We start from the raw sequence: 23,245 nt of genomic DNA, 5'->3' as shown, positions 1-23,245 counted from the left end.
AAAGCAGAAATTGACCTACTCATTCGTCTCTTATTTTTATAAGAGGCGATTTCCCTATCATTTTGAAGGATGCTTTTCAGCTCAGTGAAAGGACTAGTTCTTTTACAAAATCATGGTTCAAACACCATAACACATGTCACAGTGGCTGGGTACGACAACTATGAATGACAATCTTCAGCGCTTGAATTCATCGTCTGACGCAGTAATTTACGTAGAGACTAGCAATAGCAAATATGTAATTCTACGCCTGTCCCCGAGTACCTTTCCCACATTCCTTTCCAACACTGCTGCAGTGTCTCATATTTACACCCATGCTTTGCAGATAAATAACAACCCTCTGTAATTTCAACGCCGTGCAAACCCGGGAAATGCCGATTCCTTTATTTCGTGATTCATGGGATTATGTGATAATAATCTGTATGCTTTATGCAACATAACGGTACAAAGATGGTGCGCCGTCTTCATCAGGACGTTCGAGGTATTCTCTGGCGATAAGATCTTCGATACGCTTTTTGATGAGGGAGACCTCAGGCTTAAAGCGACCCGACAACTGGCTGAGAACTTCGCTGGTCAGCTGAGAATGAGAGAGCTCCTTTCGAGATCTAGGGAAGTTAGTGTCTGAAACTGAGCCGCAGAACAGGCATAGGGAATGCATACTTCATGATTCTCACAATTGCTGCGTCAACAATGTGGGCTCTCGTCTGGTTGTTCTTTTCCTCAGTAGTCTTCCTCTCTGTCGTGTCTTCAACCTTTGACACCGCATTGATGATGGGTGCTTTGATTCGGATAGTCTTGCTTTGGAACGATGCGTTGAACGTAAACTTGTCGCCCGGCTTAACTGATTTGTTGGCTGGATCCTTTAGCAGGACACGAGACTTGGGCGCTACCGCAATGGCCGTCAGCGTCCGCATGAGGTCCTGGTTTGAGATGTTTGTCTTGGCCTGAATCTCCTCAAATGTCAACGACTGATCATCTTCCAGATCGTTAAAAAGAAGCATGACGACCATGGCAAAGGTCGGCACGTTGATTTCATATCTGCGCTCTCGTGATAGAGGGCCAGACTTCCCAGCAATGGCCGGGAAAGTGCACTTGATATCAGAGCTTCCAGTTGTGCCAATCCAGGTAAGCTTGCGCCCATTACGATTAGTTAGGTAGAACTGCTCGAAGCTTGTCTGCAATCGGTCCAGCTCAGGTGGGTACGTGCAAGTAACGCGAGAACCGTCGCCAATCTGCGCGGTGCGTCCCATGACCTCGGGTGGCCAGTAGTTTGTGGTGAGAACGTTAATGTTAAGATCGATGGTCTTAGTACCGTCTCCAACGCTGCGGATGTGATCACGGTAGCCGGTAGTAAGCTCCGTGGACGTGACCAGATCTCTGAACATGCCTTCGAATTTGCTGGTGAACTGTTGTCCAAGCTCCTGCTTCATCCGAGAGATGATTTGCTTCTCAACATCATGGCTTTCGGACTTGCCATGAAGTAGTCGTCTGGCCAGATGTCTCTGGTAGTATGTTTGGAACAGATCCCTGTCTTGAAGGTATCTGATCAGAACAATGGCCTTTTCAAGAACAACATCCACCTCCGCTTCTGTCTTTCCCTTGATACCTCTTTTGAGGTTGTCGTCGATAAACAGGGAGACATATTCAGAGCTCCGATTGAACATGTTAATGAAGTCGGAAAAGCTCTTGGTCAGGGCGCTTTGGATGATGAGGTCGTCCTGGAAGCAGCGGGTCCAGAGATTGTCAAACTTGTCCTTTAGACGAAGAACATCATCAACCCATTTTATTGCAGCAGCAGTCTGCTGCGCAGCGGGGTTCAAGGTCTTTGCCTTGTCGCCTTCGCCTTCTTCTCCATCACCTTGACCAGTCGAGAAGTCAGTGTTCTTCAGGACCTTTTCAATGTCCAATCCAAGCTCAACCACACGGCGCTGTAGAATTTCCCGCAACGATGTCTTTGTAGAATCGACTCTAGAGACGAGTCTATAGAGGATAGAGAGCTCTTCTACCTTGTCGTTGTCAATCATCCACTTCAAACCACTCCCTTCGAGTGCTAAAAACTCGCCCAGATGCTTGATTATAAGCTCTTGATCAATGGTCGACGTGACCTTTGGCAGTGTCTCCAGCTCTATTGTGGTTCCGCACCGATCGATCTCCTCATTCAGCCGCGTTTGGGTGTGTCGCAACCAGGCCCCGGCGTCCGATTCGCGTAGTAGCTTCTCGCATTCGGCGGCATAGTAGGCTTTACTATTTTCAAGAAAACGGGGCTCGAAGACTGTGGAGTATAGCTTGTCGCTGTCTTTCTCGTCTTCGGTTTCGTAGAGACTGCTGAGCATTCGGGTGCAGCTTCGAATAAGATTTCTGTCTATGATATCTCCTTCGCGCTCCATGTTGATCTGCTCCAGGATAACCGATATCAGGACATCGATGACCTTGTGGTTGGTATTTAGGGATGATCGAAGGATATGCTCTCGGAACAACGCGATGGTGGTGGCGAAGATGGGGATTCGCTGTGCTTCAAGCTGGGTATAGCCACGATCGAGGTACATCAGAATATCAGCCGTCATGTTCATAGACATGTTGTGATCTTCCCATTTGTCGCGTAGACCTTTGAGGAATCTCTCCCCAGTCTGTCGCTTCTCGTGAATCGATCTGCTTCCGCTGTCAAGCAGACTCTTGCTGAATAGCTCTTTGATTTCAGGGATAACATGGTCGTTGAACCACTGTTCCTCAAAGCCTTTCACCTTTTCGTAGAGAAGCTCGCCTTTTTTCTTAAGGACGATTTTGTAGGCCGCTCGGTACAGTTCTTCGAAAGATAACTTGCTGCAGTTTTTCCTGTGGATGTCGTCGAGTGCTTCCCTGAGCATTTTCCAGCATACCTCAAAATCGGAACCCTCTCCAGACTCGGTGGCCTATATGCATAGTTGTCAGCCCGAACATCCAGCGCGCGCTGTGATATGAGGCTCTTGATCCTTCCGGGGTATACTTACACGCACAATACGACGAGGGGGTCTGATCCTCCCCCGAGTGCCAGCTCCTCCACGCCCTGAAATCATGATTGCTGCGAATACAAAATCTTGCCTGGCGACGTCGCCAAGTTGTTGTCTCTAAATAGGTTCTAATGTTAACCTCCAAGTTTCAGGGCGTGAAAATGAGTACAAAGAAAAGAAGTACAAATATTAGGTCTATATATGTACTTAGCACAAACCAACTTACTTACTATCTGTTTTTATACCCTTAGGGCTGTACAGAGCATAAAAAATAAAGTTGTCGAGAATGAACGAAGAGCTTCAGTGAGCTTCTGATTGATCTGAAGGAGAAATATGGTGGGGTAAATGAGGCAGCAGGTTACAGCTTCCAAGGCGGCGTGCGCAATGAATACTTCGCAAGAGGACAACAGAAAGAAAAAGTCTAGCGGAAAGAACTAAGAATTCCAACCCTGGGCCAGTCGATAACAAAGGGGATGGAGAAATCCCCGGGCAAAAGGCAGGAGGCGAGCAATGAATGATGACATACTCAAGTTGGCGAGGCTGCAATTTATGGTTGCTTGTTCCCCGGCCTGCGTTGGTGAATGAACCGCGGGTCCTCTTATCGATAAGTGATCTTTTCCTCAATGGGCCACGATCAAACCAATTGTGGAGGCTCGTCCCAGGCCCTGCAGTTACCTATAGGCCCCTAAGTAGGCTACTGTATCAAAAAAAGTTGGCGGCTACAGAGCATGGTAGACGAAACTAGTAGGTCATTGACCTCACAGTTTGGGCAGGACTTTTGGTCACTAATTTTTGTACCTAAAGCTTCTAGACCAACCTTTCTGTCACACAATAGAAGCCAAAGATGAAGACAATAGAGTATAGGGAATACAACAGTACGAATAGGATAGACAACTGGCCAAGAGCTCTCCTACGTCAAATTCAATGAAATTTCGATCGAATTTGTTTTCTTGATATTCAGTCCAGATATCTTGATACTCGTGTTCAAAACTTTGGGTCCTTACTAACTTCGAGATCACGTGTTGTTCCAGAAGCTCCGAACCTCGATTTTTCCGACCGACAGTTCAGGCGGTCGTGGTAGCCAGCCTCTCAGCCTCACGCCGAATCGATTTCACGACGACGCGCCCATTAAACTCCTACTTCACCACCACCACCAACATATTCCACGAGCATTTTAAAGCGCATAATTCTTCCCAAGTCGCCAACATGAAGCTCGTCAGGTACGGACAATTCCCACCCTTTGCGCTGCACCTGATTTGTGCTGAGCTTCTTTTTCAACTTGGAGCTTTTGGACTAACTTGATTCTCACAGATTCCTCATGAAATGCGCCAACGAGACGGTGACAATTGAGTTGAAAAATGGTACGCACAGCCCAAACCCTTATCTCTTGAGCTTGTAGGAATGCAGCAGCACGCTAACTCGTTCTCAGGAACCATCATCCACGGCACAATCTCCTCCGTCTCCCCCCAGATGAACACGGCTCTTCGCAACGTCAAGATGACCATCAAGGGTCAGGAGCCCATCTCCCTCGAGACCATGAACATCCGAGGTTCTACAATCCGATACTTTATCCTTCCCGACTCACTACCTCTCGACACACTACTCATTGACGACGCGCCCAAGCCCAAGAACAAGGCCCGCAAGGAGGCGGCAGACCGTGGTGCCCGAGGTGGACGAGGCAGAGGCGGTCCCAGGGGACGTGGACGCGGCGGCGGTGGTGGTCGCGGCCGCGGAGGACGACCTTAGAAAGAACAACGCAGGAAGAGATAGGAGGCCAGGCGAGAAAGGAGAGAAGGAGGATGGAAGCGTAAAGGCGCATCATTCGTGGAGTGGCTATGATATCGAGATGATATCACATTTTAAATGGAACTTGGCGTTCGGGTTGTTTAGCCATAAAAACTGTATGAATCTGAATCCTCTTGGGGTGGGTATCGCCTTTTGGTAGGTATGGAAAGATATCTGAATACATGCATGCTCTTACAAGCCTCAAAGTCATGGCAGCAACCCTTTTTTCCTTCTATATATTATTTTTTATTCCGCAGCGCTCACATAGTCTCGCCATATCCGCACGATCTGCAGCTTCTCCCATCCGGCCTGCTTGCCACTTGTGCCGACAGTTTGAGCTCGCCATTCAGGTCCAAATGCCTCGATCCGACTCTTGACTTGGTCAGGCTTGTTTTGTGCGCAGAGGAGAAGGTAGGCACAGCCACGACGGGATAGAGTTCGTGGCAATGCCTCAATCAGCCTGTCTGTTGTCTCCATGCCGTCGACACCGCCTGCGTATGACAGAGCTAGGAGGTATGAGTCGTCATCAAAGGAGGTCTTTGAGGTAACTCCCAAATCGTCTGCAACAAACGTGTCTGGCCTCGCAGGCATCTCAGGTGTCGGCACATATGGAGGGTTGAAGATGAGGACATCAATGGCGCCCTCACGCATTGAGGTTGTGAGATCTCCCATACACGAGCCCAAGTACGAGGCATGAGTATCGGGATTGTCAGATTCTGCCTTTGCCACGGTCCCAACAGTTGCGCGGCATGCAAACGCATTCATGTCGACGCCAGCTGTGAGGACCTGGCGTGTGCCAAAGAGCTTTTGTGCATGCGCGTGCACAAAGGCGAGGACAACCCCTGAGCCCGTGCCAACCTCCACCACTAGAGGCGCAGCATCTGGGAAGGCATTTTGTAGATACTCGGTCTCAGAAGCGGACGAGAGTGTGTCTAAAAGGAGATACGAGTCTTCAGCTGGTTCGTACACTCGCTCATATGGGACGTGAGAAGTATCTGGCGTGGGAAGCATGGTGTGCGGCGCGGAATGAGTAAAGATGATGTGGTTGTGGTGAGACTTCATGGATTTACAGCTGGAAAACTTGTGATGGCTCTGTGTGGACATGGCACGTGATATATAACTGAAGCATGAGGCTAAAGGATATATGGTAACGAACCCAGATATAAATCCAAATAAAAGGCAGTTGAACTCGTAATGAATAAGTAGTTATGATGGGCGGCTGACATGGGATGGCATTCAATAGAGAGAGACCTGCTGCCTATAATCGTTGTCGTTCTCGTATGTCAACCTTGGATAAACCACTTAGACAAACCGTCCTGTCGAATCCGCTCACAAAGCCCATTCATAGCCACGGTCCCTTATTGAATCACACACTTCATTTCACAACCCCAATCATCTCTCCCTGGTCCGACTCCCCATTTGATTCCCCATCCCATGGCCTCCACCATTCGAACCAAGTTGCGATCGTACACGCCGTGTAGTTGACATCGCGGACAAGGTTGACTCTTTGTGTTGTAAAACTTGGGTGGATCTTTGGCTGTGCCGTCGCAAAAGGTTGGGCAGGTGTTGAGGCCTATGTAAGGCATGCAGGGCTCTGTGAGGACGACCCAGGTGTGTTTGCATTTTTTATGCTTGAAGTAGGTGACTGCACACATATTGCGAGTCCCGGTTGGGAATGCGATGTCAAGTATCAAGAGAGGATATTCGGTAGATTTGGGCGTACAAGCAAAACGCGAATGCTTTTATTATTTTGTAAGGGTTTGCGATTTGGTGGTGTAGAGGAAGTTTGCTTCTGGCAGTGCCACTGAATCAGTGTTGGAACAATACTAAGCAAATAAAATGCAAAAGCTGCCTAGTTATCCAGTACTCGTTACAAGCGTATTCTTAACATGTAATCAGACCCAACCTTGCGTAATGCTCATGACTCTTGGTCTTCACCTCTTCTAAATGAGGACTCTGCCGTGTTCTCCCCTCTCAATGTGCCGCTCTCCTCCAGCTCCGAGTCACTGATGGCGTCATCAATAGATGGTACTAGGCGCGACAGCATAGCCTCCATGCGCCGTATCGACTTTTCCATTTTAGCCAATCGATCTGATGTCCCCTCAAACATATCATTTTCGGAGAAAGATCCACGTAATTTCTGTGGTGGAATCCCTGGGAACATGGAGTCTCGTCTCGATGGGCGTCGGCCTCCAGGATCAGGACGAGATTGAGCGTGAGCCTGGGGTTCCGGATTCCGCGGTTCTATCTCATTTGTAGCTCCGCGCGTGAACTGGCGACGGATGAGATGGTGAGTGAGGTCATCGTCGACAGCGATATCGTCGTGTACGGTGTCAGGTGGCGGGACTTGAAACACAGCACGTAGATCTCGATGGACCGTCAACCGCCATTTCTTCCAGAACTGGCTCTTGGTCGGCGGCGGAGCTTTGATCTCGCTAGGATCCTCAATCGTATGGGCAGGCCAGAGCAGACGACGCTCAGCAACGGCGATGATAAGAAGCAGGGGCAGATTCAAGATCTTGACGGCTGCAACGTGAATCTTGTGGAACCAGCGCGGGCTTACAACAAATTTGAGAGGGACGAACAAGAACACAGCAAGGATGTTGAAGGGGGGTTGGTATGCAAACACGGCGTCGGCCTTCACGCCTTCGAGGGTGAGCACAGCTCGTCGGAAGCTGATCTCTTGTATAGCGTTTGACGAGATGTTACTGAAGGTGTTGGATAACATGGAGACCAAGATGGTAAGGAAGAGGGTGTTGCCTAAGAAAGCGAACGCAACCATGACGCTGGGTCCCAGCAGCCAGTGAAACTCAGTCTAAAAGAGATCAATCAGCAAGTGGTAAAGCAAAGGAAACAACAATTACTTACCGATCGTTGGATACCTGTGCCATCTAATCCAAACCAAATGTATATCATCCATTTCGATATTGTCCTAGTACACGTTAGTATCACGTTGCACATTGAGCGACACAATGAAACATACAGAATAGGGTGTGCTCCCTCGCCAAGCCAAAGTAGAGAAAGCAAGAAGCCCAAGAAGCACCAGGCGGAGAGGGCTGTGAGGAAGAAAAAGTCGGCTACCATTGACCTGAGAGACAAAAACACCAAGTTGTCGCTGAGCAAGTTGAAGGCTAGACGTGGAACTAGTACGGGAGCTGCGAGCGCAAGCACATCAAATGCTTGCTCGTCCAAGTTGGTGTCGCCCAATTTCCAACCTAGGAATCGTAGGACAAGATATCCCCAGTAAATGAAGATAAAGGTCACATCGAGGAACGACCAGAGGTTTTGGGTATACACGTTCCTATTGATAGATGTGTCAATGATACTGAAAGAACAAAGGCGATGTTGTGACATACCATCCGTGTGCCAAAATGGTAGCAAACTGATCCAATCCCCATCCAAAGGCAAAGATGGAAAAAGCAGCTTCAGTTGGCCCATAGTGGTTCTTCCTTCTAAGAACCATGACCGCAACGTAGAGAGCGAGCAGCGTGGCGAACTGGATGGACTCAAGAACATTTCGGGTACGAGGGACGATCAGACGGTACTGGTTGAGGAGGGGCGAGTCGCGAGGGTCATAGATAGAAATGGGCTTCAGCTTGTAATGATCAGGAATGATGTCCCAGAACGTCGAAGGAGTATAAACAATTCGACCTTCGTAGATTGCGTTGACGACCTTTTCACAAGTCGCCGAGCTAAGGAAGTGCTTGCTCTCTGTGACGATGGCAATCTCTAAAGAGGGCAGTGTCTTATAATCAACCCAGGAAGTTGTCCTTTCTGCCTCGTCCCGAATCTCGTCAGGGGCATTCTGGAAGGGCTCAAAGCCTGCAACGAGGATATGAGCGAGTAAGAGGAGGCCGTCGTGGCCGTCATCGTGCATTTCACCAAAACGGCGTAGAATGCGCGTAGCAATGAGCTCACATAGAGTGGCACGAGTGAAGTTAACATTGTGGCGATTGTTCAGGTGAGACTGCTCATCCAGGAACTGTGCACGATTGACCAGCAAGCAGTAGACTGTAATAGGTGGTTAGTAAAGGGTATCTACAGTCCAATCTTCACTTGTCTTTGTCTTACTGATAGAAATGTCGTTGAGGCCAAAGAACTTATCAACCAGTGGCCGGACGACTGTCACATTAATTCTCAGGTCCTGCAGCTGGGCGAGGCTCAGGTAATCCTCAACGACGCTGATGATATCGCGACGGATACGGTGAATGTTGGTATACACGGGCAAATGGCTATGGGGGTCTGTCATGCAGCTATACAGGGCTTCGCGGTTCTCTGGGCCGACGCCAGTACTGAGCCTACTCGGTAACAAAGGACGGCGTTCATCCGCTGAAGGGTCCGGCAATGTGATGCGCCGGCGAGTATTGCCCGCCATGAATTGAGGCGTCCAGTGAGTGAGTAAGTCAATGTAATGTCTAGGTCATAAGGAGTAGTAGGTTGGTAAATAGAACCAGGACCAGGACTAGGACCAGGCTCAATTGTATTGAAGGATGTCGCGTTGTCGGGGGGGTTTTAGTTAAGTTAAATCAAGTTTTGGCCCTTTTTAGCGTTAGCGAGCGATAAGCTTGATTGATGCCCGCTGCTGTGTTGTAAAACGATCCTCCAAAAGATTCGCGCTATGGGGCATGTATAAAAGTGTCTATCATCAGTTGGCGGTGAAGGCAAGATGGAGTTTAATTGACCAATCTGAAAAACGAATTAAAGTCATGTTATCAAAGGAAAATGTGTTGATCGCAAAGTCTAACGTCATAAGCTCTCGACTCCTGGCCATTGGATTTCCATGTTTCAGATTTGAACCTTGGGGTGTTGCAACCCAAAACACCAGCCACCACTTCATAGATACGAGAATAGTAGCCAGACTCAAGTACACAGCAGGGGCCTTTGTAACCTGCAGCCGCAGTAGCACAATCATGTACTCAAGACAACCGTACGAGGCATCAAAGGAAACATCATGCATTACGCCGTGATACAATAAACACCTTACAACTTTGTCACAGTCTCATCAGCACCAGCCTCTTGAGCCAGAGCCCAGGCAAACTCAGCCAACAATCCCCTCGTCTCAGCGTGCTGTCTCGCCTTTTCACTGCTTGCCTGCCTAAGCGCATAACGCGCTGCAATGCCCTGGCACACACCCGCCAGCTTCCAGATGCTAAACGACATGCCCCACGGTACCTCCGGCCGAGCGTCGTAGCCACTTTCCTCTGCGTACCACTCCAGGATCTTCTCTGGCTGTGGAAGACCGTCCGTCTTATCGGGGAGGAATCCTGATGCGTCGTATGGAATTACACCGGGGGACATGGCCGAGTAGAAGTTGGTGAGAAAGTTGCAGATGTCGGAGAGGGGATGGCCGATGGTAGACATTTCCCAACTATAAGTATCGTTAGTATCGCCAGTCTTATGGTAGGTAAAACAAAGGAAGGGAAAGCATACTCCAATATTCCAATCACTCTCGGCTCTGTCTTGTGAAACACCAGATTGTCAATCTTGTAATCACCATGCACAAGCGTTGCCCGATCCTTGGGCTGGTGTCGCTCATTCTTAAAGAAACGCACAGTCTCTTCAAAGTGCGGCAACTTCCCAACTGGTTCCTTGGTCTCGATATCGACAGCCTTTTCCTGGCTTCCGCAAATCGTCACCCAGGTATTGATCTGTCGAGGATAGAAACCCGATGGTTTACCAAATTTCTCCAACCCAACCTTTTTGTAATCAACTGCATGGAACCGAGCCAGGGTTAACACAGCATCGCGCCACATGGCCTCACGCTCTGCGGGTTCTACACCAGGCATCGTGAAGTCCTCAAAAATACGGCCATCGAGAAACTCCATGATATAAAATGGTGTTCCGATAACTGAGTCATCCTCGCATAAGTAGTATGTCTTGGGGACAGCGACATCAGTGTTCTCGAGAGCATGCATGATGCGGTACTCGCGCTCAACTTTGTGAGCTGTCTTGGAGAGGAGCTTTCCAGGTGGCTTCTTGCGCATCACGAAACGCTGGCCATCGGAAGCGGTGATTTGATATGTTGGGTTGGACTGACCAAAGCCAAACTAGTCTGGTGTGAGATGTAGTTTTATGAAGAGGGACAAATGGCCACTCACTTGTTTGAGGTCAATTGGTGTTTTGATCTCAGGCACATTTTCAGAAATGAACTTCTCCAGCGCCGCCTCGTCGACGGGCTGCCGAATCCTGCCAGCCATGAGAACAAAGTGATATGAAAGTCGACAGGATAGAGATGGCTGAATGTTCAATGAACAATTACGCGTTTACTTATAATGAACAGAAATGCAGCGCAGTAGTGTTAAATGACGAATTATTGAAATGTAGTTTCGCGAATGAAAGAGAGAAAGAAAGATGTCAACTACTACTCCGTAAGAAAGTCAACATTCAGCCCAAGGTTGCAATATGAGATGCCGAGGTTCATGTCTGGGGGATACGGTAACTAATTAGCTCCTAGCCTCTGCAGCTCATGCGGCCCCTCTTCCCCAATGTGTCTCCACAATCCCCAGTTCCGTCCCTCGGTTCATGTATTCCCTGTTATCAGTATCGACTTTCAGCTACAGAGTAGGCACTGAATATAAAATAATTTCACTCCATCAACCAACACAATCAGATCATCACACAATCGGTAAGCATATCACAATAACTTTCAACTTCATGCTATAAACATTGAGATCCTTCCTTCATTATCAGGGAACCCGAAGCCTCTTTGGCCAAAGTATGTCATCCCCCAGTCATTCCCATTCCCGTTCCCCATACCCCTACTGGGTTCGATCCGTCTCTTAAACAAACTATCGGCATGCACACATAATCGAGGCGCCATATACAAGCTCCCACCACGGACCAGCCGAAGCAGAATACCGCCATTCAAGAAACAAGCAAACGGTATATAAAAGAGTATTCCTCCCTGCTCCATCCCTGTCTTACACCCTCGCCGACACAATACATGATATGGAGTAAAACACTCATGCCCAACAAGAAAAACCCAGACAAATGAAAATGAACAAGGGAAACCATGGTGACAAGCCCTCCAAATAGCTATGTGGCCCAGGGTCAAGAGAGCAGAAAATTCCGTGGTATCAGTATCCATAACGCCAAGCCCTTCCGTCTGATGTGGTCGTAGTACATGGATCAATATATGTCGAGATGTTTTTGTGGTCGAGAGTCGTATTGTCGTTATAGATCATTTACCAGCCCTTCTTGCGAGCGAAGCGTTTATTCAACAATGCCAACACCTTTGGTACGTTGAACTGCACGTACTCTAGGTCAAGGTCATCTTGGTTATCTTTCTGCATTTCAAGCAAATCATCCAGCTTGAGATCCAACTCGAGCAATCCTCTGTTGCGGCCTGTCTCGGGTTAGTATTATTACGCATGACTGGATTCCGGTGCAACTTACCCTTGTAGTGCAACGAGATAACAAATGTTCCCGGCAATGGACTAGTGAAGTTGAAGTAGATGTTGGCCCGTCTGTTATCGGGAACATTACTCTTCTGAATGACACCCTCCTTCTCAAGTTGCTGATGAGTGAACTTGTATGGCCCAAGAACTTGCTGCTTCTGCTGCTTTCTCTTGGTACCCTCACTTTGTGATCGAACGTTGTGCAGGTAGCTCTTGTAAGTCTCAAGCTGTCCGTTGAGATACACGTTGTGGTCACGGATGGTCTTGTAGACCTCCTGCAACTTCGAAGTTTCCGCGATCACGCCTTCCTTCAGGGAGCCAAGATGCTGAAGCTCTTGCTCAACTTCGTCGCGGAGGAGGCTAAACTGGTCGGTTTTGTCTATAACATGCATTTCCTGAAGCTGAGAAAGCAATTCCATGGCACGAATACCCTTGCGCACCATCACTGCATCACTGCGGTTTGTGGCTGCAGCATCAGCAATGCGTTCCAGTCGTAACGGACGCCTGGCTACGCCACTCGTTGATGGAATCGATCGCATGACTTGGACGAAAATCGACTTGGCTTCCATGAAATACACTTCCTCCTGGGTAATATCCAAAGCTGCCGTAAGATCACCGATGGCTGATTCCCAACGACTGAACAAGGGCAAGTTGATGACTCTGTTCTCTTTGCGTGGAAGCTGAGGAGGTGATGATCCTAGTTCCGACATGATAATGGCGAGATGCGAATTGTCATCCTTCCACAGTTCGCTATGGTGCTTGTCGATCAGCGAGTGCATGGCATAAACTTCATTGAGAGTGATCTCAAGCTCGAGGTCCTTTTTTGAAAGAGCGACGTAGTTGTCCATCTCGAGACTCTCGTAGAAGTCCTGTACTTCGCAAAGATCAATCATGAATTTGTTGATCCTGTCCTTGTTCTGGTGGATGAACGGCTGAAGTTTAGCCATGTACGGCTCCTTGGCGTATGATGGCTTGTTCGCAAGATTCTGAAGCATCTTGGCGATATAAGTCAGAGTTCGTCGAGGTCGCTCGGCCGGGGTTCCATCGATGAGCATGTACGACTTGGGAGTAACAATCGCAGGGTTGATAAAGCGCAGGAAGAAAAATCCGCCGATTAAAGTACAGATGACCTGGTCATTGGCATCAGGATACTTGCGTTTAGTCAAGCTCCTAATCTGCTTGCAAATCCAGCGGATACCATAAGGCGCTTCCTCGAGGCCCTCGATGATGGTGGTCAAGAAGCCATTAGCAATCTCGGTCAACATAGTCAGGCGGGGCTCGATGATGGCCTGGACCTGGGGGTTCTCAGCAGCCTGCTCGCCCGTGATTCCCTTGGGAAGATGAGGGGGCAGTTGGCCGGTGTCCTCCTCGATCTGTTCGATCATTCGCTCATAAACTTTGAGCGGGTTGATTTCAAGATCAAGATCCTTCAGTTCGATCAAGCCATTGATTCTATCAGCAAGTACCGACTTGAGGAAACTTTGACCAGGTCCTCTTCGAGTGTATGTTGTCATCATTCGGGAAACGGGTGTGTTGGCGCGAAGCAAGGAGGAGTAGTCGGGAGTGTTGTCGAATTGATATGTCAAAACGGACTAAACTTGTGAGAATTCATTCAATAGCTTAGTGTGTGATGACTTCTGAACGTACCTGAAACATAGTAAGAAGAAGATGTTCTTCACGACTCTCGTATTGGTTTCCGTAGATGGTGAACATAACTGTCTGGAGCAGTGAGTCAATCTCGGACATGGAAACTAATCTGCAAAGATGAGCAATATGTCTGGGCTCAGACTGCAGAAGAAAGAGAAGGTTTCCGTATTTTTGCGTCTTATCGTCGTTTGGGAAACCACCCTGCTGCATTTCAAGAGCATCTTCAAGATGACTGGCGACTTCATTTTGCTAGTGGCTTGTCAGAATTCGTTCATTTACTTGTCAAAGTAAGCGTACCTCTTCCAAAGCCATACGGTTCTGGATAAGCAGTGCGATTCGGGAGTCCAGGTACCGAACATCCTTCTCCAAGACGAAGTTCTTCTTGGATTGTGATGAAATTTTTGATTTGAGATCTCGCAACGACTTTTGAGCTGGAAGGGGAGTCAGTGGCTCAATTTCTCACCATGCAGAATGGCTGGCACCTACCTTTGGCAAGCTCATCTTCGATTTGGAGGTCTCCTTCATTAGCAGAAATCGACATATACAATGCCGACATAGAATAGCGCTTCGACTGGCGCGCAGAGCGCGAACCGTCGTAGGAAGACATGGTGTTCTGGCGTGATATAGGCTGGAAGGAAGAGGAGGAGGCGGTAGAAGCTCGAGATGGTGTTTGTAACATGACTGACATACTGCGTCTGCTACAACTCGGGAGGGCCAAGGTTCAGGCTCATATGCCTATTGAAACCCAGATAGGGCTTCTTTATTACAGCCGCACTGAGCTAATGTTACTCAGCTGCCCCAGATAGTCGAAGGCGTACCAGTTTGTTCTGATTGTGAGTCGAGACAGAATCCGTTGGTGGTAATGAGACAAGTCGTCGAGTGGTGGCGGGTAGCCAGGCGTGTGGACAGCGATGCCTGTCTATGTGTTGATGGGCTGCAGCAATACGATCAAAAGGACGGAAAAGAATCGATCTTGCGACAAGTAGGTCGGGTTCGTCGGCAGTTATGAGTTGAGAATGGCGATTTGGGCGCGCAATTAGGGTACGGTCGATCGGAAGAGCCAAAAGAGGAGACGACACAAGCGATGATGGAAAACGGAAAGCAATGACAGTGACAGCAAATCGATGGGGGCGACAGTATGTCGCAAAGCAAAGTCCTGGGAGTAAAAACCTCGATCTCACGAGGAGCGCAGGATAATACGATCAAGCAAGAAAGAAGCGCAAAATGGAGGACAAAAAGACAACGGATTGATCGATGGTGATAACGAAAGTGGAGGTGGTAGCGGTGGTAGTGGTAGTGATAATGGTGGCAGACAGGCAGATGTTTGGAAGGGGAAGGGGGGCCGGTGATAGAATTGTACAGGTACAGGCGACACAACAACGAACAGACCAAGTACCTGAACTAAGGAGGTACTTGTCCTGGGGTGGTTCAGGTAGTGGACTGCAAGGTACCAGACAAGGGTGTAATCTGTATCGTCGGGCAGATTTATGCACGGCTGAGACGCGGACTTCAGGAGGGAGAGACGGCGCGTGGGACGGTCGGTGGATCGTTGGCGTTGGAAGCTGCAGGGACGGACGTGCGTTGTGGGTTTTAGGCTTGGGCTTCTTGTGTGTCTAGTGTGTGTGGGGGGAGAAAAAAGATAGGAGGAGATGGAGGAGGAACAGAATAGCAGAGAACGCGAAACAAGCGATGGTGGATGTAAGGATGGCTGCTGTCCCTGTATCTGAATCGTATAGACAGGTACGTAGATCGATGTTGATTGATGAGCAGCGGTCGCCGTTGAATAAGGCGTTAGAAGCGAAAGGAGGAGGTTATCGAGAAACGTGACAAATAACGTGCGCATGTGGCTTTACAGTGAGTAGAAGCAGGTACCTACCTGCCTGCCTCCTACCTCGCGGGTATCAATTACAAAGAGGCAGGAATCAGGGGTCAAGTATTATCTGAAAGTCAGGCACAGATAATGGAAACAAATCAGGGTCAGGAGGGGGAAGCCACAGATACTATCTTAGGCAGGTACAGCACGGCTTGGTACTGTCCCTTATTAGCTGAGGCAATAGTGGTGGATGATACCCTGCAAAGGACATTTATAAGTGATGGTTGGCGTTGGTTATATTCGTCAGAACATCTAAACTACCTACCTCGGTAACGTGGCTGGAGTTTTAGTCTAAGTATTGGACAGACTACAGTGTAGTGGATGCAGAAGTCTTGAAGCTAAAACGTCAACCAAATGAACTGTTGTTGACAGTAGGAGAACCTAGGTTGTTATTGGATACTTGGACGATGACCTCGTAACCAAGGCGCGGTGGTGTTTAACAACAACATAATATTATCACAACCACCCGCAGCATCCTTCAACAAATAGCTGCCCTTGCTATTACAATTCTGGCTGTTTCCAGACACAACATCCACATTCATACAAAAAGGGAAGATAAGGGGACAGGCAGAACACCAAGCCCTGAAGGGTTCCATGGACTGGCTGGGATCAGGGGGGCAGAGAGGTAGAGAGGGACGACGAAACCTCGCCGGACCTGGAGACAGAGACAAAAAGAAGAAAAAAAAACCAGAGTGGATGTGAAAACATGATCGTTTTTAGACCGGGCTCTCGCATCGCAGCGGGAACCGACAGGGGCCCATGACAGATCAGCAGCAACCTGCCATCGCTGTTGGTGATGGTACGGGATATTGCAAGGTATAGAATACCTCAACGGTCACGGCAAACGAGACCGTTGGAACGCTGCAGACGAGCAACAAAGAACCCTCTCGTCTAATTACCTTGTCCCCGTTTTGATGCCAGCTTCCACGGATATCGGGTTGATTCTGCGCTGCGATACGATAATAACAGAATTATAGCGCCTACAGAATGCATGTCGCTAATAAAGAAAAAGGACCCGAGTAGTCCAGACAGTCGCCTCTTGAATCTGTGTGGAACGAAGGCGTCGCAAAGGCGGGCGTTGGCGGGGTTTCTTTGACAGAGGGTAGCCCAGTTTGTGGTGGTACAAACTACTAACCATCCGTGCTAACAAATCGTCTATCTCGTTTGAACTTGAACCCAAACTTCTCAGGCGGGTTCTGGGTAACGATTGGAATTGATCATCCTGTCGTCGCCAGACCGCCACAATTATTTAAACTTGGTCTGGCTGATCGGTGGCGATGATTTATGTATCAACCAGTGCCGTATGGTTTCGATATCATGGTCCTTGACAGGTTTGGTCTTGTGTGCATGTGTGCTGTACTAGTTGGGTCCCTGGTCCATGTTAGGGATTTTCCTCAAGCATGACCAGTCAAAGAACAAAACTCTGGGTAAACTCCCGTTGTTTTGGAACTCGGTCAACTGAAGGGTCCGACCCTCGACACAACAGCGCTAGGTTAATTACCAGCACTTATCAAAGAAAGCTGTGGCCTTGTTGGTATCCAAACTAGCAGGTTGAAGCGTACAAGCACAGAGCTTCATGTTCAAAACCAAACCTATAGGAGACAAGTCAAGGAGGGTGTCGGTGATCACTTCTCAGGTGCTCTGCTCTGCTCTGCTCACTGGACAGACAGATAGAACCAGAACCTGGAGGCGCCAAAGGCCAAACCAGTCCTCGTGCCTGGATAAGTTTTGTTACAGTAACTACGTAGTATTATCAACTAGCGGTTGTCGAGGAAGAGCGAAGCGAGAAGAGAAAAGACAAGACGCCCAGAGGGGCCAGAGGGACCAGAGAGGGACCAGAGGGACCTAGAAGAGGGGGGCGTCAGTCATTCATCCTTGCGTGCCAAGCCAGGGGTAGATTAGACCTTGGCCCGTTTCGGGCTAGACATAGAGACAAGGCACAGGGCTCAGGCTCTACTAAAGTGCCTGCACCTGCTTATGCATCCACTGACGGGTCATGGTGGATGCCCTCCAAGTCCATGATGGAGGGGGGTCTATGATGTGTGTTTCTCCTCTGTAATTGTTCTGTGTAGTAGAGATGTCTTGAGTGATGGTCTTGGTTTTGTAGTGTCAACAGCCCGTTGTTGTGAATCGCTTCATCAAACTCTTGGATATTCACCAATTCTTCCAATCCTGGAATATCATGAGATAACGTTTAGAGTCCATTCATCGGAGGTCCGCCCGTGTGACTGTATGAGGTCATAATGCTCTTTAGCGAGAGAAAAGTGACTTGACTCTGATAGGGAAATGATGAGAATCACATCAGCTCCAGTGAAACCCCGATAATAGCAGCTAGCAGTATTTAACCCAGTTTTTATTTTATAAGAAAAAAGAGATTGAAGATCCTCAATCATCTATGTGCGTCAATAATAAGGGTTCTTGGTCTGTTCATATTGGTCTAATATCAACTTCCATGTTGTCTTGTTAACCTCAATTATGAGTACACATCATATCATCGCATTCCAAGCGCAGTATGTCTCGCATCACATTGTCTCTTCCTCTCTCTCCATGTACCTTTCTTTCTTCACTAACAACCAGCCCAAAGACCCATGTCTCTGGCGTGCTGTGCCTTTATTCCCTCTCCTTCCAGATCCCCCTGTCTGCCATGTACATTCCCCTGCTCACTTCGTAAAGTACACCAATTCAAAAGGTACTTCCATGAAGACCTGGTTTCTGGCCTCCCTGTAGAAAACAAAAGCATTGCGGGCTGCAATTGTCGTTTGACCTAACTTAATCATTGTCGATCACCAGCAGAGAAACACGATGCAACGACAAACGGCTGCAGAGTTTTGAAGATCGCCATCTTGGGCACTATCACAGCACAGGAACCAACCCCCTAGTCACAAGGCGGGAGATCGAGTTCTATTTTTTCCTTGCTTTTCTTTTCTTTTTCTTCTTTTGCCTTTGGCGAATGCGAGGCTCTTGCTTGGCGGTTTGGATTATATGGTCTCATACCACCAAGCCCGTATCATGATCGTCAATATCACGTCCTTCTCATATACTTCAGTGGCTCTCTTATCGAAAAGTGGAAACCAAGGTTCGCATGGTATGTATGTACGTCAATTTTGATGTTGCATAACCGACCATGACAAGTCATTCTCACGAAGCGAAATGCTTTCTCCCCGCATTATAACGGTCATCAGTGCAATGTAAGCCACAGTCTGGCAATAACTACAATGTCTTTGACCGATGGCAGCATGTTCACTTGCTCTCAAGAAAGCATTGTTTCCCTCGAGTGGCTGAGCTGATACAAGATCCAGACAACGCCAGACCCCTAATCTTAGTGTTGATGGCTTGGATCTTTGGGTATTAGCCGTTGGTTCTACCAATCACTAGTTATCCAAGCTACAGAGTACATCAAACAAAAATGAACTGCCGACTCGAATCCTTCAACAGCCTTAAAGCCTGTGTTACGCATCCATCAGCATTTAGTTGGGAGCCTGACACCTTGCGTCTCCAACTCACAGTTCAGTCTGTCGGGTCGCAAGCCTCCAGGAAAAAGCAAGCAAGCAAGTAAGCGGCAAAGCGGGTGATAGAGTGCATGGAGCTAGTAGATGCACATCAGCATGTATCGTCAGGTTGAGCCGGGGAATTGGAACCAACGTTCAAGACCCAGCTAACGTTTATGTCCAATGATGATCGTTGCTGTCCATCTGCACAAGCACTCCTTGCTTGTCAGCTTGAGTGGCTTGTTCACCTTTAGGCCTATCACTTCTAACCTCAGATCATTATCGTCCTCAGTCCAAGACACAAACTTTACCATCGGAATCGAGAATAGGTTTCCCACATGCTTCTAACTAACAGTAATGTCATCTCGATCTCGTGTTTGTACCCCTGCATACATGGGAGTGGTAAGCTGACTGACTCCAAGTCGTAGGCTCTTATATCGGCCTATGGGAGAATTGTGCCTGACATGCGGCACAGGCTCGTCGATGCTATCATCTTACACGTCAACTCCACTAGTTAGCTGGGAGAATTAAACAGCCTAGCCGACGACCGAGGACAATCCGAATACGCAAGGAGGCATTTGCTTTTTTTACTTCTTGACGTGATCGAACAAAGCACAGATGATGTGATTTCTGCCACTGTTTCCCATACCAGGCAGGGTTCAATATGTCGTCGGCCGATCGAATCCTTGATCAATTCTGAAACGAAGACCACTTTGTTCACGGGACGAGCCTAGTTTGTCTCCATTATGTATCAAAATACATGCATCATTGCATACATGCGAGTGCATGTCATGTCACGTTTATGTAACAACCCACACCCAGGCTCGGTTGGTTCCGGTATCAGATTGCCAAACCCTCAACATCGGCTTTGCCGGCTGTCTCGAAGCATGTTCATCGCATTATGCTTGTCTTATCCTTGTGTCTGACAAGGGCAGTTCAGTCAATGCTGACGATGCATACCATGAAGTATATGTGATGAACTATTGAAAACAACGCACTTTCATGCTGAGCCTCTTGAAACGGTAGCAACCATGTGAGTCTGTTATGTGACCAGATGATATAAATGGTATTCAGGAGTACACAGACTATTCTCCTGCTGGTATATGGCTTGTACATGGTTAGTATATCGAGCATTTAATACTGTTGTATTTAAAGTGAAATACTATTATAACCACTGCGCTTTTTTTTTTTTCTTTTTTTGCAATTATCGATAGTGCATCGCCATACGCATCAAACGACCGATAGGAAGTCGCACTGCACCGTCAAATCAAGTGTTTCCAGCTTTCAAAGCATGCTTCTGCGACTTCGACTACCTCACACGGTGGATTCGTGACGTCTTGGTATGTTATTTGCGTGTGCTGCCATGAATTATCTGCATACATCACCGTTCTAATACTTGTGGTATAGCCATGGAACAACTCAGTTGTCTGACTTGCGTTTCACTATAGTAGAGATCCCACAGTAGATAGTATCACGAACGGCGGTGTTCTCCCGTCCGCGCTCCTGGAACACTCCCCTCTCATCAATATACCAGTCGTTCGGTTCCTCCTCTATCAACAGATCATGTGTTCCCAACGCTTGGATCACGGCTGTTACCCAGCCGGCCGAGTCCTTAGGGGGCAACTCCTGGTCATCATCGTTTCGGTATCCCCACAGAACTGAATCGGTGCGGTTTCTTTCTTGAGGTAGAGGTACAATACCGAGGAGTTGATTGAAAGAAGTTTCTTAGTCCTTCTTGTACATGCAACCGATCGCACACTCAGAGTCAAGATGCGGGTGATGGGCCAGGTTATCCTACTCCTGGCTTTCAAGCGTATATTGACCTGACTCTGGGCTCTGGACGGGCATTAAAAGGCGGCCATGCATTTTAGTGATGTGCGTTTGTATGAATATCCCACTTTGCATGTCTCCTTTATCTCTTTCGTAAATTTGGCTGACTCTGAAGTCAACAGTATGAACCACATGAGAATGTCGGTACCAAGTAGGCAATGTGTATTTCAGGGTCTGATCTAATGGTGACGAAACCTCACTTGATCCATTTCGATCGTTGTTCGTGTCCTTGTATTGATCGCTTCCGTGGATCAAAGGACGTTTGGCGATCCACGTTGAGTACTCTATGAGGCTCGCAAGAACCATGATCGCTGTTCCCGGGCAAATATCCCCGACGATTCGGTTCGTTATCGGTGGTTAAGACTAGTTACCTATAAGTTGATGAGCTTGAGTTCCATGTATTTATAGATGTAGTAGCCTTATTAACTCACGATAAGGGCGGCTAGCTAGTGAGCAAGGGGTTCCTTGTTCATACTTGGCTTGGGAGACATCATTCTGGGAAGATATTTTATCCTGCTTGTTAACCTGGACCTCTGCATTGATAGTGAATCAGTTTAGTGAGGGTCAATCACAAGGAACAGTAACTCACACAAAGACAAGTGCTTCAGTACCACTAGCATCGGTAGACACTTCAACATATTTGCCTAGTATCGTACCAAATTAGGCAGCATCTCTGTTTGTTTGTCAGTCAACATATTTTAAACGGCGCATTGGGTCAGTAGGTCATCTCAGACCCTCAGCATGTTAGTAAAGAAAGAGAATGGGCATTAAGGTTTTCTACGTATAAATTTGAACTGAATATTAAGTTTGTAGCTGACAAAGCTGTAATGAGGACAGGTTTCTGATCTTTTTTCACCATCTAGTTTTTTTTCCATATCGGATCAATTTGCCCATGGCAACAAATATCAATAAATAGATATTTTGATGAAACCTACAGCTCTCAACCAAAGCTAGAAGCTGTGGAGCTCCATGTGATGTCATTAAGCTCATATTTATGCAGGTAAGTAGCTAAGCTCATCAGAGCTACAAAGCTCCACCCCCGAACATCGCACAGCAATTGTCGACTTGTACGCACTCAAACCAAACAATCTACCTCACGAATCGCCTCAATACGCATCTAGCCATGTCTCTCCGAGCTCCTCTCCGTCGAGTCGCCTTCGCCAGGCCCACTTCTTCCATCGCCGTCGCTGCCCGAAGCTTCCACTCGACCCCTCGTGCCTCCGTCCGTGTCGGCCAAGAGATCCCCAACACCGACGTCCTCCTCGAGGATTCGCCTGGAAACAAAGTCAATCTCGCTGAGGAGTTCAAGACATCCAATGGATACATCGTTGGAGTCCCTGCCGCCTTCTCGGGCACATGCTCCAGCAAGCATATCCCCTCATACATCAACCACCCCAAGCTCAAGCAGGCCGGACAGGTCTTTGTCGTCTCGGTCAACGACCCCTTTGTGTAAGCCTTGTTCCCCTCTATACTCCCTTCTATCATAAAGTTTGTACCGCGTGATTCTAACTCTCCCCATAGCATGAAGGCCTGGAGCGACCAACTTGACCCCGCAAAGCAGACTGGAGTAAGTCAATGTCGATATATACATACATGATTCGCCTCATTAGAGGCTCTGCACGTGCTCTTCTAACACATACAAGATCCGATTCCTTGGTGACCCAACTGGTGAGTTCACCAAGGCCCTGGACCTCGGCTTCGAGGCATACGCCGTCTTCGGTGGTATGCGAGGTAAGCGATACGCTCTCAAGGTCGAGGACGGCAAGGTCAGCAAGGCCTACGTCGAGCCTGACAACACTGGAAGTGCAGGTGAGTGGTTATCTTCTGTGGCTGTATTGCTCAGAATGCTGATTTACATCGATTAGTATCCATGGCCGACCAGGTTCTCGATTAAGTGTTATGACTATTATCCTGAGGCACACCGTCTTATCTACGTCCTCTTGTATTCATTCATATGTAGGAGAACCTTCGGAATACCAAAGAATATACATTTTAAGAGCATGAGGCCAAGAACCTAATCCGCCAATGTGCATTCTCGATCAGACGTGCTATGGTGAACTCGGCTATACCTATTACTGCGTAACCACCACCAAAGCTTGCCATTGACATCAGCACATGTTGCCACCACAACAAGTGCACAGTCTTGTCAATCCCATACACCCTTCTACTATGCTGACAGTGTGACATGGCCCAACTTAAGTTCAGCCTTGGATCAGTCTCCAAGTTCATGTGACCTTTATA

At 48.1% G+C, this 23,245-nt stretch overlaps 8 protein-coding genes across 8 annotated transcripts; 2 read left to right on the top strand and 6 right to left on the bottom strand.

Moving 5' to 3' along the window:
* Positions 1-424: 424 nt before the first annotated feature.
* Positions 425-3,050, bottom strand: FGSG_00359 (uncharacterized protein; the record flags this gene model as incomplete). The annotated part of the gene is made up of 3 exons (XM_011317715.1): positions 425-602; positions 658-2,906; positions 2,985-3,050. The coding sequence occupies 3 exons, from the start codon at positions 3,048-3,050 to the stop codon at positions 425-427; spliced, it is 2,493 nt and encodes an 830-aa protein (XP_011316017.1).
* A 1,140-nt stretch (positions 3,051-4,190) lies between these two features.
* FGSG_00358 (small nuclear ribonucleoprotein Sm D1) lies at positions 4,191-4,898 on the top strand (the record flags this gene model as incomplete). Its single annotated transcript, XM_011317714.1, has 3 exons — positions 4,191-4,204; positions 4,296-4,345; positions 4,414-4,898. The coding sequence occupies 3 exons, from the start codon at positions 4,191-4,193 to the stop codon at positions 4,728-4,730; spliced, it is 381 nt and encodes a 126-aa protein (XP_011316016.1). The 3' UTR covers positions 4,731-4,898.
* A 117-nt stretch (positions 4,899-5,015) lies between these two features.
* FGSG_00357 (uncharacterized protein) lies at positions 5,016-5,780 on the bottom strand (the record flags this gene model as incomplete). Its single annotated transcript, XM_011317713.1, has 1 exon — positions 5,016-5,780. The coding sequence occupies one exon, from the start codon at positions 5,778-5,780 to the stop codon at positions 5,016-5,018; it is 765 nt and encodes a 254-aa protein (XP_011316015.1).
* Positions 5,781-6,687: 907 nt separating this feature from the next.
* Positions 6,688-9,144, bottom strand: FGSG_11755 (uncharacterized protein; the record flags this gene model as incomplete). Its single annotated transcript, XM_011317712.1, has 5 exons — positions 6,688-7,584; positions 7,638-7,701; positions 7,753-8,070; positions 8,126-8,780; positions 8,841-9,144. The coding sequence occupies 5 exons, from the start codon at positions 9,142-9,144 to the stop codon at positions 6,688-6,690; spliced, it is 2,238 nt and encodes a 745-aa protein (XP_011316014.1).
* Positions 9,145-9,749: 605 nt separating this feature from the next.
* Positions 9,750-11,108, bottom strand: FGSG_11754 (uncharacterized protein; the record flags this gene model as incomplete). The annotated part of the gene is made up of 3 exons (XM_011317711.1): positions 10,868-11,108; positions 10,200-10,816; positions 9,750-10,137 (listed from the first exon to the last, which is right to left on the bottom strand). Exons 1-3 carry the CDS (start codon positions 10,964-10,966, stop codon positions 9,750-9,752), a joined length of 1,104 nt encoding a protein of 367 aa, XP_011316013.1. The 5' UTR covers positions 10,967-11,108.
* Positions 11,109-11,953: 845 nt separating this feature from the next.
* Positions 11,954-14,420, bottom strand: FGSG_00355 (uncharacterized protein; the record flags this gene model as incomplete). Its single annotated transcript, XM_011317710.1, has 5 exons — positions 11,954-12,114; positions 12,165-13,758; positions 13,814-14,062; positions 14,111-14,244; positions 14,300-14,420. The coding sequence occupies 5 exons, from the start codon at positions 14,418-14,420 to the stop codon at positions 11,954-11,956; spliced, it is 2,259 nt and encodes a 752-aa protein (XP_011316012.1).
* Positions 14,421-20,593: 6,173 nt separating this feature from the next.
* On the bottom strand, positions 20,594-21,310 carry FGSG_00354 (uncharacterized protein; the record flags this gene model as incomplete). Its single annotated transcript, XM_011317709.1, has 2 exons — positions 20,594-20,853; positions 21,073-21,310. The coding sequence occupies 2 exons, from the start codon at positions 21,308-21,310 to the stop codon at positions 20,594-20,596; spliced, it is 498 nt and encodes a 165-aa protein (XP_011316011.1).
* Positions 21,311-22,096: 786 nt separating this feature from the next.
* FGSG_00353 (uncharacterized protein) lies at positions 22,097-23,012 on the top strand. The gene is made up of 4 exons (XM_011317708.1): positions 22,097-22,453; positions 22,526-22,571; positions 22,648-22,813; positions 22,870-23,012. The coding sequence occupies exons 1-4, from the start codon at positions 22,128-22,130 to the stop codon at positions 22,896-22,898; spliced, it is 567 nt and encodes a 188-aa protein (XP_011316010.1). The 5' UTR covers positions 22,097-22,127; the 3' UTR covers positions 22,899-23,012.
* Positions 23,013-23,245: the final 233 nt, after the last annotated feature.

The sequence above is a fragment of the Fusarium graminearum genome, chromosome 1 (assembly GCF_000240135.3).
Source record: "Fusarium graminearum PH-1 chromosome 1, whole genome shotgun sequence".
Taxonomy (NCBI): Eukaryota; Fungi; Ascomycota; class Sordariomycetes; order Hypocreales; family Nectriaceae; genus Fusarium; species Fusarium graminearum.
The sequence above is the reverse complement of the archived record's forward strand: the minus strand, read 5'-3'. Positions and strand labels throughout refer to the sequence as shown.